The sequence below is a fragment of the Macaca fascicularis genome, chromosome 14 (genome assembly GCF_037993035.2).
Source record: "Macaca fascicularis isolate 582-1 chromosome 14, T2T-MFA8v1.1".
Lineage (NCBI taxonomy): Eukaryota > Metazoa > Chordata > Mammalia > Primates > Cercopithecidae > Macaca > Macaca fascicularis.
Window position 1 is genome coordinate 33,145,539 of NC_088388.1, and position 14,627 is coordinate 33,160,165.

Consider the following 14,627-nt stretch of genomic DNA (forward strand, 5'->3'; position numbering starts at 1 on the left):
AACCTGAATAGGGAGAATACAGCCAGGAAACATCGGAAGGGGCTACTCTTTGCACCTAAAAATGAGAAAAAAAAAAAAAAGGCAGGTAGGACTTGCTTTCACCATTGAAAGAACTCACTTTTCATTTTCTAACAAGTGTGAAGAGATGGGCAGTAGCAAGAGCACTCGTGAAGTGCCTGCAGCGTGTCAGGCACCCTTCCAGGTTACCTCATCTTATCTTCCCAACACTCTGATGAGGGCTAAGTACTGCTTGGTTTACAGATGAGTAAACCAAGCTCAGAGGGTTAAGTTACTTCCCAAGTTCACATCCTAGTAAGTGTTGGAGCTGGGATTCCAAGTCCAGATTTGATTCCAAAGCCCAAGCTCTTTGCAGCCTCCGGTGGTGCCTTCGATCCCACCATTGGCCCCAGTGGGACTGTGGACTTAGTTCAGCACTCTTGAAAGCTAGCTTGATGTCTCTGTGTATTGAGGGGCTTTTCATTGGTTTCTGGGATCGGGGGGGCTTGCCAGATCCATGCATGCTCCATTCCCCACTCCCCACCTCTTCTTCTCTTCTAGAGTTGCTGCTGGGAGCTCCAGCTCAGTGAAATGGACAGAAGGGCAGAGCAAGTGAGTGGACAATGCGGAGATGGCAAAGCAAATGGCGTAGGCCTTGTTGACTGGCACCTGGGGCAATGCAGGAGTTAGGACTGATGTGGGTAATCAGGGTAGCATTTGGTGGATGGGAAGAGTCTCTCTCCCCCGCCCCCACCTCTTCTTGTTCATCATACACATGCTGGGGACGAAATGGAGGGAGTGGCATTTCTCATCAATGTGCCCCTGGAAAACAATTTAAAAAATTATGCAATAGGAATCCTGTTCATTTCTTTTTGAGTATTTCACAAAATACGAAATACTAAATACTAAATTTGTGGCATTACAACCATAATGCCACATGTTCTTGTTAGATCAGTCAAGCCTTTCAGTCTTAACTTACTTGCTTGTTCTTTATTTACCTTTCAATTTCTCAGGGAGAACTTATCCTAAGTCTGAGGCCAGGTTTGAAAAGACTTGTTTTTTGTTGTTTTTCAAAGTTTGTTTTTATTCCCAAACATTCGCACCTTCCCCAGCCCTATACTCTGCACCCTGGGGCATTTCTGTAGCTGTTTCTTTTTCTTTTCTCTGCTTAAACTCCATAACCAGCGGCCCTCTTTTCTTCTTCCGTGTGTTGGCCCAGTCCTGTTATTTGGTTCATCCTTCAGTAATCGACAGAGTTGTATTTCATCTTCCAAGACTTACTGTTGAATTCTTCACCTCACCGCCACCCCCACCCCCAAATTTTTCAGCAATTTTATCCAGATCTCCTCTTCCTCTCTCTGGACCTCAAAGAAAAGGCTTTCTGTTGTTTCAAATTATTTCTCTCCCGTCTTCCATCTGAGGGGCTGCTGACAGTTTTAGCATTCTGTCTTTCTACCTGTTGTCCTTTCTTTTTGAGATGGAGCTTTCACTCTTGTGGCCCAGGCTGGAGTGCAATGGCGCCATCTCGGCTCACTGCAACCTCTGCCTCCCGGGTTCAAGCGATTCTCCTGCCTCAGCCTCCCGAGTAGCTGGGATTACAGGCATGCGCCACCACGCCCAGCTAATTTTGTATTTTTAGTAGAGACAGAGTTTCTCCATGTTGGTCAGGCTGGTCTCAAACTCCTGACCTCAGGTGATCCACCCGCCTCGGCCTCCCAAAGTGCTGGGATTACAGGCATGAGCCACCGCGCCTGGCCTTTCTACCTGTTCTTAACTCATCTTAAGTTCCTTGGCTTCTTGGTCCCACCCTTTCTTTCTGGCTCCCTTCCTTTTCTCCTTTCTCCTCTCCTCAGAACTTGATAATGTTCCCCAAGCTAAATAGCAAGGATAGACAGAACATGATTGTGAAGTGAGCAGTACGTTTCAGTTTCAAAAACTTCTTCATGCTCTAAGGGGTTTGTTTGTTCAGTTACAAAAATTACAGATAAGGAATTTTGGCATGTATTTGCAGCTGGATCTTTCCATAGTTGAGATAATTTTGATACTTTTTAAGGTCTTTAGACACATACTGTTAGTCACTTGCTGAGGAGGCAGAAGCTGTATTTTAAGGATGAAGCACAAAGTGTGAACAATTTGTTCTGTTCAATACTGCATAAGAAAAAAAATCAGAAGAGTTTTCATTGGTCTGTTACTTACATCTTGGAAAGGATTTCTGAAATAAAAATGTATTTCTTTCATTTTTTTTTCTTTTTTTTTTTTTTTTTGAGACGGAGTCCCACTCCGTCACCCAGGCTGGAGTGCAGTAGCACGATCTCGGCTCACTAGAACCTCCGTCTCCTGGGTTCAAGTGATTCTCCTGCCTCAGCCTCCTGAGTAGCTGGGATTACAGGCATCTGCCACCATACTCGGCTAATTTTTGTATTTTTGGTAGAGACAGGTTTTTGCCATGCTGGCCAGGCTGGTCTCGAACACCTGACCTCAGGCGATCCGCCCCGCTTGGCCTCCCAAAGTTCTGGGATTACAGGTGTGAGCTGCTGCGCCCTGCCTAAAAATGTATTTCTTGACCTGGCATGGTGGCTCACGCCTATAATCTCAGCAGTTTGGGAGACTGAGGTGGGAGGATCACTTGAGCTCACGAGTTTGAGACCAGCCTGGGCAATGTGGTGAAACCCATTCTCTACAAAAAATACAAAAAAAATTAGCCAGACATGGTGGCACATGCCTGTAACCCCAGCTACTTGGAATGCTGAGGTGGGCGGATTGCTTGAGCTTGGGAGGCAGAGGTTGCAGTAAGCCAAGATCAGGCCACTGCATTCCAGCCTGGGCGATAGAGTGAGACCCTTCCACAAAACAAAACAAAACAAACAAACAAACAAAATATATATGTATATTTCTCGAATATTAACTTTATTCAGGGAGCTGTTATAAAAAAGGCTAGATGGCCCAACAGATAGTTCCACAAAAGAACAACTCTTTTGCAGACCTAAAAATTACAATTAGCTAATTGCCTACCATCTTCTCTCACACTGTGAATTTATCCCTGTAGAACATACTGTAAATCCACGAATTTCCACTTCCATTTTGTGAATTGGACATTCGTCTAAGGATGTATATTAACATTATTGGGTGCTGTGTGAGGGGCTGTACATATTTCCTCTTCTGATCTGATCTTACAACACCTCCAGGACACTTTGGCCACATCCATCTTTCAGCTGAGGAGGGTGGAGAGATTAAGCTAACTAACCAAGGTCACATAGTGAGTGGCAGAGCCATGCTGGAATCAGTTCTGTCTGACTCCAGGACCTGGGCCCTAGATTAGAGCTTCTTAAGTGAGTGGAAACCTTTTAGACTGTGACTACAGTTAGAAATACCCTTTACAGTGACAGCCCATATACACACATGCACACACACACACCACAGATTTTCACTGAGCAATACTCTTATGACATTCTCTGCATGCTGATACTTTCCCTCCCATTTCATTTTTCAAAATGCTGATTGTGTTGTACTAGATTGATTTTACAACCCACAGTTTGCCTCACTTTTAGCATTCAAACATGGTGACATCTTGGCTGTCTCCTCCAAACTTATGAACAGCCCAGAACTGGATTTAGTTGAATCTGTAATTCCAGTAGAAAGTTTGGCCTTTCCCCAGGGGAGACAAATCTGGGTTGGGGTCATTGTTCTTTGTGATACTGGATTTACTTTCTTTTGCCATGGTATGAAAACTATTAATATGGAGAATACATTTGAGAAAAGATATTCCATGAAGACAAATTCAGACACATAACTTTTTGCGTTCATTCATAACTAGTGTCTTGCCACTATTTGAAATCAATGGTTAGAAAAATCATGTGACAAGGTAGATCTATTACAGGAAAACTGGCGATTTGACTTATGTTTTAGAGAAGAAAGATGTAATTTCCGTATCACTCATAAAAAAGAGGCGTTATCAATTTTTTATTAAAAGATCATGTACCTCAGACTAAACCCCACTGAATGCTGGTTCAGGTCTTCTTTCCTTGAAAATGTTTCTTTTTTAAAAAGTGGCTTCACAAAGAATAGATTTGTTTCCTTGTATCCCAAGCAAGTCCGTGGAGACATCTTTCATTAGATGTCAGGGATCAGTGTTACAATGGGTGGGGATAGGATTTTATAAAGAAGGTGGGCAGATGAAATGAAAACTTGCTGTGTTAGAGGTGGGATATACTTGTGTGGCTGAACCACTCCTTTCTCCTCCTTCTCCCTTTACTCATTTTCTAATTTCTGCATACCCACTGGGATCACAGCTACTTTTATGACCTCCAATGGGAGAAGGTATTTCAATTTAAGTCAATGAGAAGGTACTTTATAGAAAGAACCACCTTCTTCTCCCTCAGCCCCAAACAAATGAAATTAGATTTTTAAAGTGGGTCCCTGGGAGAAAACGTTGCTAGGGAATCTTTCTGAGTATGACTCCACCATTTTGAAGCCTTCTATTGATGGTGCCTTGTGTTATCTGCTTTCTGTTTCTTTGAAAACATTTTCTGTGTGTTCTCAATGGCTGCTGATTTCTGAACAAGCCTCTCCTACCCTGTTGGCCTCTGTTTTGTCTCTTCTGAAGAAAATATCCTGCAAAATGGAGAAACACATCAACCTTGACTCTGATCCAAGTTATTAAAACAAGGAAGAAGTTATTCTCTGGGGACTCGGGTAGGGGGAGTGGGAAATCGAACACAATAGAAATGTGAAAGGAGTGCTCAGCAAAATGAATGTCCCTTTGCTGGTCCAAGAAGTTCACAGGCTGTTGGGAACATGCAGTATTCAACCTGTGGATGCTTGAGAGGAAAAACAAAAAAGACTCAACAATGAGTGATGTATAGTGAAAACAAAGCTGTGCGTTTTGGTAGGGCCAAGGCTGTCGAATCTGGAGAAAATCCCCGCTAGACATGGTCTCATCCCTGAGAACCTGTGCCAAAAGAGATAGCTGTCTTCTCTGGCTGGGAGCTCCAATACACAGCCCAGCACCTTCCCTCGCAGGCTCATGAACATAAGGTACCCGTCCAAGAGATTTACTTCTTGGAAATAGATAGCTTGCTTTTAAGTGGCTCCTGGAGCCTGAGATGCAAAGTGAAGGTGGGGAGCCTCAGTTCTGTGAATATCAGCATTTCCGAGCCTACTCCTTCATCTCCACCCCCAGCAACAAGTTATTAATTTTCCCCCGTTTAAACAGTTTCATTTAATACTGTTTAAAGAGGTTTTTTTTTTTCTTTATTATTGCCTTGCATTGCACTTGGCCTGGGGTCTGTTAACCCTGCCAACCAGAACAAAGACTGGGACTCCTGGGTTTGATAAAGATGGAGACTTGTGACTTAGCTCTGTGTCCCTCTCACTTAGTGTGGACTGATTCGGAAGCTTCTTTCCTTTGCTTCTCACTTTGCTGCTGCTTCTTTCCCCTCCCTGGCTGCTGGCCTTTTCTATCCTTTTATTTTTGGACATGCATTTGATGAATGTATTGAATTTTTTCATTATGTAAGTAATGTGTACAAATTATAGAATAGTTAGAAAATACAACTACACAGGGAAGGAAATTAAAACTCCCTCCAAAAGCCCAGATGAAACTGCGGTGATAAAGATGTTGCACACAATTTTAGACCCTTTCCTGTTCATGCATGTACATTTGTGTCATCTTCTTTCTTATAAAAATGATTGGCTTCAGGTGAGATTGAATTCAGCAAATGCATATTTATAGGCCGTCGCGAAGTTGTCACGATAGCTTTGACTTCTTGAAAATATTCTCAGCCTCTTAAAACATATTCAAAAAAATTTTTTGGGCTCTGCAGACTTATCTCCATACCATGATTCTAACTATTTTATTTTAAAGCAAGGAATTATTTTCATCTGGTGGAGGTGAGGAAAAATGCTAGGTTTGTTTAGATCTGGAGAAGAAAGGAGCTGAATGGGAAAGACAGGAAAGAAAGGTTGGGATGGAAAAGGGGGCCAAGTTGGAAATGAGGAACACAGTGATCGTAGCACAGGGAGGTGAAGTGAGGTTAATGAGGATTGAAAAAAGTGTGTGTGTGTGTGTGTGTGTGTGTGTGTGTGTGTATTGGAAAGGGAGAGGTTACATCAGATAAGTTGAAGATACCTTAATGATCCAAAGCAGTATTTGGACTTCTCCTATCTCTGACCTCTTTGAGACCCTGTACTCACCATTTATCCTTCTGCCTGTCATCTGCCCAAGAAAAGATCATAACCTCTAGGTAGAAGAACATTGATCTAGAAGCTACACTAATAAAAAGTTATTCAGATAAGTGTTTCTCCGAAACGAGGAGCTACTGCATATTTTAGTAGGAGTTTTTCTATTAAAAGCGAACAAGTTTATTTATTCTAGCTTTATTTCTAACTCTTCATTTTTAAAACAACAGATGTAGTTCTGTATGCCTAGATGGCGACTTTATCTAAAATGAAAACAGCTATTTTCTCCTGATTATAAAAGTCACACAGGCTTATCATTTTTAAAAAAATTCAGACTGGACCAAAACATTATAAAGAGGAAAAGAAAATTCATCTGTCATCTCACCACCCAGAGATAACTGTTTAAAAAAACATTTTCATTTTGAGGTGTATTTATATCTTCAGAGAAAAAATTCTGGAAACATTTATCAAACTATTAATTGCAGTTACCTCTAAATAGATTAGAGGGAAGAGACAAAAGCATGAAACAGATGGGTTGAAGAGATAAGGAGAGAAGGTACAGACCATGCTTTCATGGAGTTCTGCTGCAAAGGGAGCAAAAAAAATGGGTTCTAGCTCGCTGGGGAAAGAAGGTTGGGAGAATGAGTGGTTTTGTTTTAAATTGTTCTGTTTTTATGTAGTTATTTATCTTTAGATAGAAGTGTCTGTATGTTTGTTTGCTGATGAGAATGATCAAGAGGAGGAAAAAATGGGGCAGGCATGGTGGCTCACACCTGTAATCCCAGCACCTTGGGAGGCTGAGGCAGGTGGATCACTTGAGGTCAGGAGTTTGAGACCAGCCTGGCCAACATGGCAAAACCATGTCTCTACAGAAATACAAAAAATTAGCTGAGCATGGTTGCACACACCGGTAATCCAGCTGCTTGGGAGGCTGAGGTAAGAGAATTGCTTGAACCCAGGAGGCAGAGGTTGCAGTGAGCCGAGATCGCGCCACTGCACTCCAGTGTGGGCAACAGAGCAAGACTCTGTCTCAAAAAAAACAAAAAGAAAAAAACAAAAGGAAAAAAATGGTCATTGGGAGGGGATGGAATCACTGGAACAGTGTCCTTGAAGGAGGTGGGAGAGAAGGGGCTCCATAGATAAGTTGGTGGGGCTGGCTTTAGCTGGAAGCTGGGATAGTTTATCTAGTAACAATATTAATTTATAAGAGTTCTTTCTGCCAGGCTCGGTGGCTCATGCTTGTAATCCCAGCACTTTGGAAAGCTGAGGCAGGAATTCAAGACCAGCCTGGTCAATATAGCAAGATCTCATCTCTACAGAAAACAAAACAATTAAAAAATTAGCTGGGCACAGTGGCATGCCTGTAGTCCCAGCTGCTTGGGAGGCTGAGGTGGGAGGATTGGTTGGGCCCGGGAGTTTGAGGCTGCAATGAGCTATGATGATGCCACTGCACTCCAGCCTGGGCAACAGAGACCATCTCTCTAAAAATAATAATAACAAAGAAAAAGTTCTTTTTTTATAAGAGTTATTTTGCTTGTCATATGTAATGAAAATATTTTCTCTGGTTTGTATTTTAATTCTGTTGATGGGTTTTTTTCTGTCAGATATTTTTATTTTATGGTAAAAATAGTAAGTTTTTGTCTTACAGTTTCAAGTTTTTGACTTTTAGATCATGCTTAGATTTTTCCCATCCCAAGTGTTTTAAAATATTTAATTATTTCTGGTATTTTTAAAATTTTATTCTTTAAAATAAAGAGATGGAGCATGTCACAAGCAAATAATAAAATAATATTTGTGTTGATCTAGTGGCATCTGTGCAAGGTTGCCACCAGCTCTGAATGTGAATAATCCATATCTTTTTATTGCCCAAATAAGATCTGATAAGTGCATATGAAAGTGACTTTTGAAATTACTGTGGCTACAGGGAAATTGGATATTCATTGAGTAAAGTGTTAAACCTAAGCATTGTGGCATAACCACTGAGAATTCCTAGGGAATGCTCCTGGATCTTTTGGCCCTAACTCCCTTAGGGCTGATTAATTCAAGTTCAGCAGTCTATGGTTCATATGACTACACGGTGAGTACAGTATTTATGCAGAGGTTTATTGTTTTGTTGTGTTTTGTTTTATTTGGTAGTAGTCCTCTCCTAAGTCTAGCTTATATTATAACAGCCCCCTCCTCCCTTTTCTTCTCAGGCTATTGGTTTATTGGAAATAGCAGGTCAGTTGTCTGGTAGAATATCCCACAATCTGGATTTGGCAGATTGCTTTATCTTACAGTCTTTTAAACTTGGGCCTCTCTCCCCTGTATTTCTTTTTTTTTTTCTGTTCTTTCTCTTTCTTCTTCTCTCTCTCTCTGTCTTTATTTCCCTCCCTCCCTGCCTTCCTTTTCTTTTTTCTTTCTTTCTTTCTTTCTTTTTTTTTTTTTTTTTTGAGACATAGTCTCCTTCTGTTGCCCAGGCTGGAGTGAAATGGTGCGATCTTGGCTCGCTGCAACCTCCATTTCCTGGGTTCAAGCAATTGTCCTGCCTCAGCCTACCAAGTAGCTGGAACTACAGGCGCGTGCCACCACACCTGGCTAATTTTTTGTATTTTTTAGTAGAGATGGGGTTTCGCCGTGTTAGCCAGGATGGTCTTGATCTCTTGACCTCGAGTGATCTGCCTGTCTCAGCCTCCCAAAGTGCTGGGATTACAGGCGTGAGCCACGACGCCCAGGCTTTTTTTCTGAGATGGAGTCTCACTCTTTCTCGCTAGGCTGGCGTGATCTCGGCTCACTGCAACCTCCGACTCCCTGGTTCAAGCGATTCTCCTGCCTCAGCCTCCCGAGTAGCTGGGATTACGGGCACATGCCACCATGCCCAGCTAATTTTTGTATTTTTAATAGAGATTGGTTTTCACCATGTTAGCCAGGCTGGTCTCAAGCTCCTGACCTCAAGTGATCCGCCTGCCTCAGCCTCCCAAAGTGCTGGGATTACAGGCATGAGCCACCGCGCCTGGCCTCCCCTGTATTTGCTAGAGGCTTGATTCAATTTGGGTTCTTTTTTTCTTTTCTTTTTTCCTTTTTCTTTCTTTCTTTTTTAGGTAAATGTAATTGATGAGTGGCACTGTGTTCAGCCTCATCTCTTGTGTTTAAACTTTAAGGAAGCATAGTTTCTTAGCACAAATCCTTAAACAAGGGAGTGATGGCTCTCAAGGCTTGCAGTGGGGTTCACTGTCAACATCGGAAAGTTTCAGGCATTTCAGCATCTCATGTATGAGCCCTGAGTATCAAGGGTGGGGAGAGAAGAGGGGTTGATGGGTAAATTCCATGTTTTAGAGACACAAGAGTTTGAATGTCCCCAGGTGCTTCCCTTCAATCTGATTAACTCTGCAGAGGGGAGAAGACAGAGGTGAAGATGGGGGGATGCCTGCCTGGCCAATAACTAGAGGTGGGTGAGAGAAATGACAGGCCGAAGTTCCCCCTTTTTGAATATTCATATGAATGCTAATTGCCTTCCAAAGGCTCTTTGTCTTTCTCTCTTTTACCTCTTCTGTTGATAAGGGATTTCAGGGCGGCTCTGGTTTTCCTCATCTGTAAAACTTCAATTCCTTTTTATTAATTTTCACGTGCCTGTGGAATATCAAAGTTAATCATTTCTAAAGAAGCCATTCTTGCAATGTTAAGTGTTTGTTTTTTGTGTTTTTTTTTTCCTGGGCCAAATCTCAATGTACACGTTTTTAGTGTATTAAGGGCTCACAATTTGTGTTATATGAGGGACATTTTTCTCTTTTTGCAGACTTCCTAAGGAAAGTGTTTATGCGTTTTTTGTTTGTTTGCTTGTTTGTTTTTGTTTTTGAGACGGAGTCTCGCTCTGTCGCCCAGGCTGGAGTGCAGTGGTGAGATCTTGGCTCACTGCAAACTCTTCCTCCCAGATTAAAGCGATTCTCTCAACTCAGCCTCCCTAGTAGCTGGGATTGCAGGCGCCCACCACCCCACCCGGCTAATTTTTGTATTTTTAGTAGAGATGGGGTTTCACCACGTTGGCCAGGCTGGTCTCGAACTCCTGACCTCAGGTGATCCGCCCACCTTGGCCTCCCAAAGTGCTGGGATTACAGGCATGAGCCACCACACCCAGCCGTATTTATGCATTTTAAAGCTGTCTAGGAAAAGCAAACTTTCTCAGCCTACATTTTATGCATCTTAAAACTGTTTAGGAAAATGTATAGTCCAGGCCACTGCCAGAAGTGAAGCGACAAAGTGCATGTTCTGCTGATAACTGCTTGTGCTTCTTTTCCCAGTTCAATAGAAATATATATATATTTTTTTGGTGGGGGGTAAAGATCTTGCTGTATTGCACATAAGCAGCTATTTCCATCAGTTAGCCTTGTGCTTTCTTTATACCAGAGGTCCCCAACCCTGGGGTCACAGACCGGTAGTGGTCTGTGGCCTGTTAGGAATTGGGCCGCGCAGCAGGAGATGAGCAGCAGACGAGGTAGCAAAGTGTCATCTGTATTTATAGCCGCACCATCCCTCTAATTACTGCCTGAGCTCCACCTTCTGTCAGATCAGTGGTGACATTAGACTCTCATGGCAGCGTGAACCCTATTGTGAACTGCGCATGTGAGGGATCTACTGATTTATACAAAACGACATGTTGTGCCTCCAAGTAGAAGCTGAAGAAGGCTAAAGAGGGAATGTTTCAAACCCGTCCTTCCCCACTCCCCCACCTCTCCTCTACCCCAGTCCTTTCCCTCTACCCGAGTTCACCTTTAAAAGCTTCAGCACGTCTAATTTCATTCGTTCCTCTGGAGAAAAGAGCTGGGAGTCATTCAAGTGTCATGATGATAAAAGTGAACCTGTAGGGTGGGGCTAATACCACCAGGATTGTCCAACTCATTTGAAAGGAAGAAAAGCACTGACCTGGACTCAAACTCTAGGTCTGCCACTTGCCATCTGTCTGACTGTGGGCAAATAATGCAATGTCTCCTTAAACCTCAGTATTCTTTGCTATAAAATGGGGATAATACTATATAAGCAACAGTTTTAACACTTATTGAGTGCATACCAGGTACTGTGATTTACTTACCTGACCTATTGCATCAGTCTAATGGGGGAAGTGCTGTTATTTTCATTTACATGAAGCTGAGGACAGGGAGGAAGTTATGTCATTTGTGTAAGGTGATACAACTTAATGAATGAATCCTAGGGTTCTGCTAAGGATTGAAAAATATATATATTTATGTATGAGTATATATTCTCTATATATTTATATATTCAATATATATTTTATTATACATTTATTAATATATATAACATGTATATAAAATATGTGTGTGTGTGTATATATATATATTTTTTTTTACAGACAGAGTCTTACTCTGTCTGGAGTACAGTGGTGCCATCATGGCTCACTGCAGCCTTGAACTCGTGGGCACAAGTGATCTTCCCACTTCAGCCTTCCAACTAGCTGGGACTATAGGTGCACACCAACACACTCAGCATTTTTTAATTTGTATTTTTATTTTAATTTTTTTGTAGAGACAGGGTCTTACCATGATGTTGCCCAGGCTGGTCTGAACTCCTGGGGCTCACGTGATCCTCCTGCCTCGGCCTCCCAAAAGTGATGGGATTATAGGCGTGAGCCACCCACATGCCCTAAAAACTTAAATGTTATTGATCTCAATCACCAGGCTCATGAGATACATGCAATAAGTTGCAGATTGGTGGTCCTTGGGCCAGATGTGTGTTTTATTTGACCTGACAGTGATTCTTTAAAACTTCAATTATTTACAAGAACTTATAATTCAGGTGCTCTCAAAACAGTCCAGATTTCCTGCTTTTCTTTGAGAATGGAAACCTATAGCAATGCTGGGTTCACATTGTTTACAGTTATTGGCTGGGAGAGCTGAGTCGTGGCCACCTCTATTGGTCAGAGGGTGGTGTGGCCAGGGTGGCCGTCCCTGTGAGTTCAATGTCATCTCATTCTTTAGGGCTGCCTTCATTTTACTTGTCTTACTTGGCCCCTGTAGGAATATTTGAGTTCGTGGCTCTGTTTTAAATTAAAAAGAGTCAAATCTATATTCTGACCAATTTAGCAAACACATAAAATAACTGCCTCCTCATCCAATAACCTGGAAATTCATGGAGAATAAGAGAGGTGACCGAAGAGTTGAGACAGATAAATGTCTTAGTTTTCAAGTAGGAAAAAAACCCAGTGGATTCTGGAAACCACAGAGTTAGCATGAATTCTTGGATAAGTTATTAAGCCAGATCTTTGAGAACAAGCTGGGGAGAAAACAGGGATCATTACCAATGTTGGTTAGTGGTATGCAAGACACGTGCCCAAGTCCATTTCTTTTTGGGTAGAATTACCAGTCCAATAGTGGAAGTTTACTAATACAGTGGCTCTTCATTGCAAAAAATATTTGATATTTTTGGTGTCCTTGTGGACAAGAAAGGGGATGATGGGCTAAATACTTAAATGGATGATTTGTGCTTGGTTGAACAATAAAACCAAAGGAACAGTTGTCTGAAGTATCTTTGTTAAGTTGGAGAGTGGCTTCTAGCAGAGTGGCCTCTGTGGCAGGACAGGAGAAGCAGTCATATTACCCTGAACCTCCTCTCACATGTCTTTACCTGCCTGCCTCAGACTCACGGTTCTTTTCCCCACTTGGAACCATAGCCTCATGAAACCTTGCTTTAAACTCCTGTGATCTTCCTGAATATCTTGGCCAAGGACTCATCAAATCCCTTCTCCCTGTCATTCAGCAGGGTCAGTTACCTTATGTCTCAAAAGGAAGTCTACTAGGAAACAAAACAGAAGAATACAAAAACTGTTTGAAATCTTTTTTTTTTTTTTTTTTTTTTTTGAGATAGAGTCTTGCTTTGTTGCCCAGGCTAGAGTCTTGCTTTGTTGCCCAGGCTAGAGTCTTGCTTTGTTGCCCAGGCTGGAGTGCAATGGCACGATCTTGGCTCACTGTAACTCTGCCTCCCAGGTTCAAGCGATTCTCCTGCCTCAGCCTCCCAAGTAGATGGGATTACAGGCACGTGCCACCGTGCCCAACTAATTTTTGTATTTTTGTAGAGATGGGTTTCACCATGGCGGCCGGCCTGGTGTTGATTTCCTGACCTCGTGATACGCTTGCCTCGGCCTCCCAAAGTGCTGGGATTACAGGCGTGAGCCACCACGTCCGGCCTCAGTCACTGAATTTAGAGGATGCAGAGAGGAGCAGGGAGTCTTTGTATTCAAGGCCAACTTTACAATGGGGCAGAGGATATACACACAGATGGCTGTAAAATAGTAATATTTGCGGCTGGGCGGGGTGGCTCACACCTGTAATCCCAGCACTTTGGGAGGCCGAGGCGGGCGGATCTTGAGGTCAGGATATTGACACCATCCTGGCTAAAATGATGAAACCCCGTGTCTACTAAAAATACAAAAAAAATTAGCTGATTGTGGTGGCGGGCACCTGCAGTCCCAGCTACTCAGGAGACTGAGGCAGGAGAATGGCGTGAACCCAGGAGGCGGAGGTTGCAGTGAGCTGACATCGCGCCACTGCACTCCAGCCTGGGTGACAGAGTGAGACTCCGTCTCAAAAAATAAAATAAAATAATTTTAAAAAGTAATATTCTTTCAGTGGTTCTCCAGGAGTCAGAGACGAGAAGGCAGATTTCAGCTTGTTTTTAAAGCTCTCCTAAAATGGAATGGGCTCTCTTGAAAACTAGTCACCAGTCATGTTGATCAACTGTTGGGCATGAGCTAGAAGAGATTTCTACTTTGAAGGGGGGTTGGCGTAGATGGTCTTTCTAGGTCCTTTCTATCTCTATTAGTCTGTGGTTCCCAGACCACCGAGGTGCTTTTTATAAACTTATTTAGAGAGAATTGTTACCACGTCAAATGCCAGTACATTATACTTGGTGCTCTGGGCACACCACATTGGGAAGTGTTGAATTGCAGGTTTCTACAGTGTGGAATTGCATTGGTGTGTTTGTCTTTTGGAGACCCAAGTCCCCATAGGCAGGGGCCTGGCTGTTTTTTTTTTTTTTCTTCCTGGACCTGGTAGGAGAATCTACTGGCATATTTGGCAGGCACAGTCTTGTTGCATGTTGCTTCTTTGGTTTGTGGTTTGCGTCTGGCTCTGTGGATTGCTGTTCCCTTTGAGTGTCACAGCGCTTCATTTCATGAGACAGTTGTCTTCAGGAAAGTCTGTTCCCGTGTCCCCACCCTCCAGGAATCCAGCTAACATCCAGAGCTTAGCTGTCAAGACAGATTTCTAATTTTTACCGTTCAATGGCAGAACTTCAATGTTGTGTCCCTAGAACTCCTTCAGCCCTAGAAAATGTGGAAAGTAGGCCAGGTGCAGTGGCTCACTCCTGTGATCCCAGCATCTTGGGAGGCCAAGGTGGGAGAATCACTTGAGCCCAGGAGTTTGAGACCATCCTATGGAGGACATAGCAAGACCCTGTTTCTACAA

The 14,627-nt window shown here is 42.8% G+C and overlaps 1 protein-coding gene across 7 annotated transcripts in view; it reads left to right on the forward strand.

The window, feature by feature from the left end:
* Positions 1-14,627, forward strand: part of WT1 (WT1 transcription factor) — a 47,754-nt gene that overhangs the window by 18,502 nt on the left and 14,625 nt on the right. For 5 of the 7 annotated variants that reach the window (XR_012423348.1, XR_012423349.1, XM_074013996.1 and 2 more), the window contains exon 5: positions 559-609. The exons of the other annotated variants lie outside the window; for them this stretch is intronic. Coding sequence is in view for 2 of the 5 variants with exons in the window: in XM_065528334.2 (XP_065384406.1) it covers positions 559-609 (51 nt within the window). In the remaining 3 variants the exon portion in view is untranslated. The remainder of the gene's footprint in view (positions 1-558; positions 610-14,627) is intronic. 7 annotated transcript variants of the gene reach the window in all.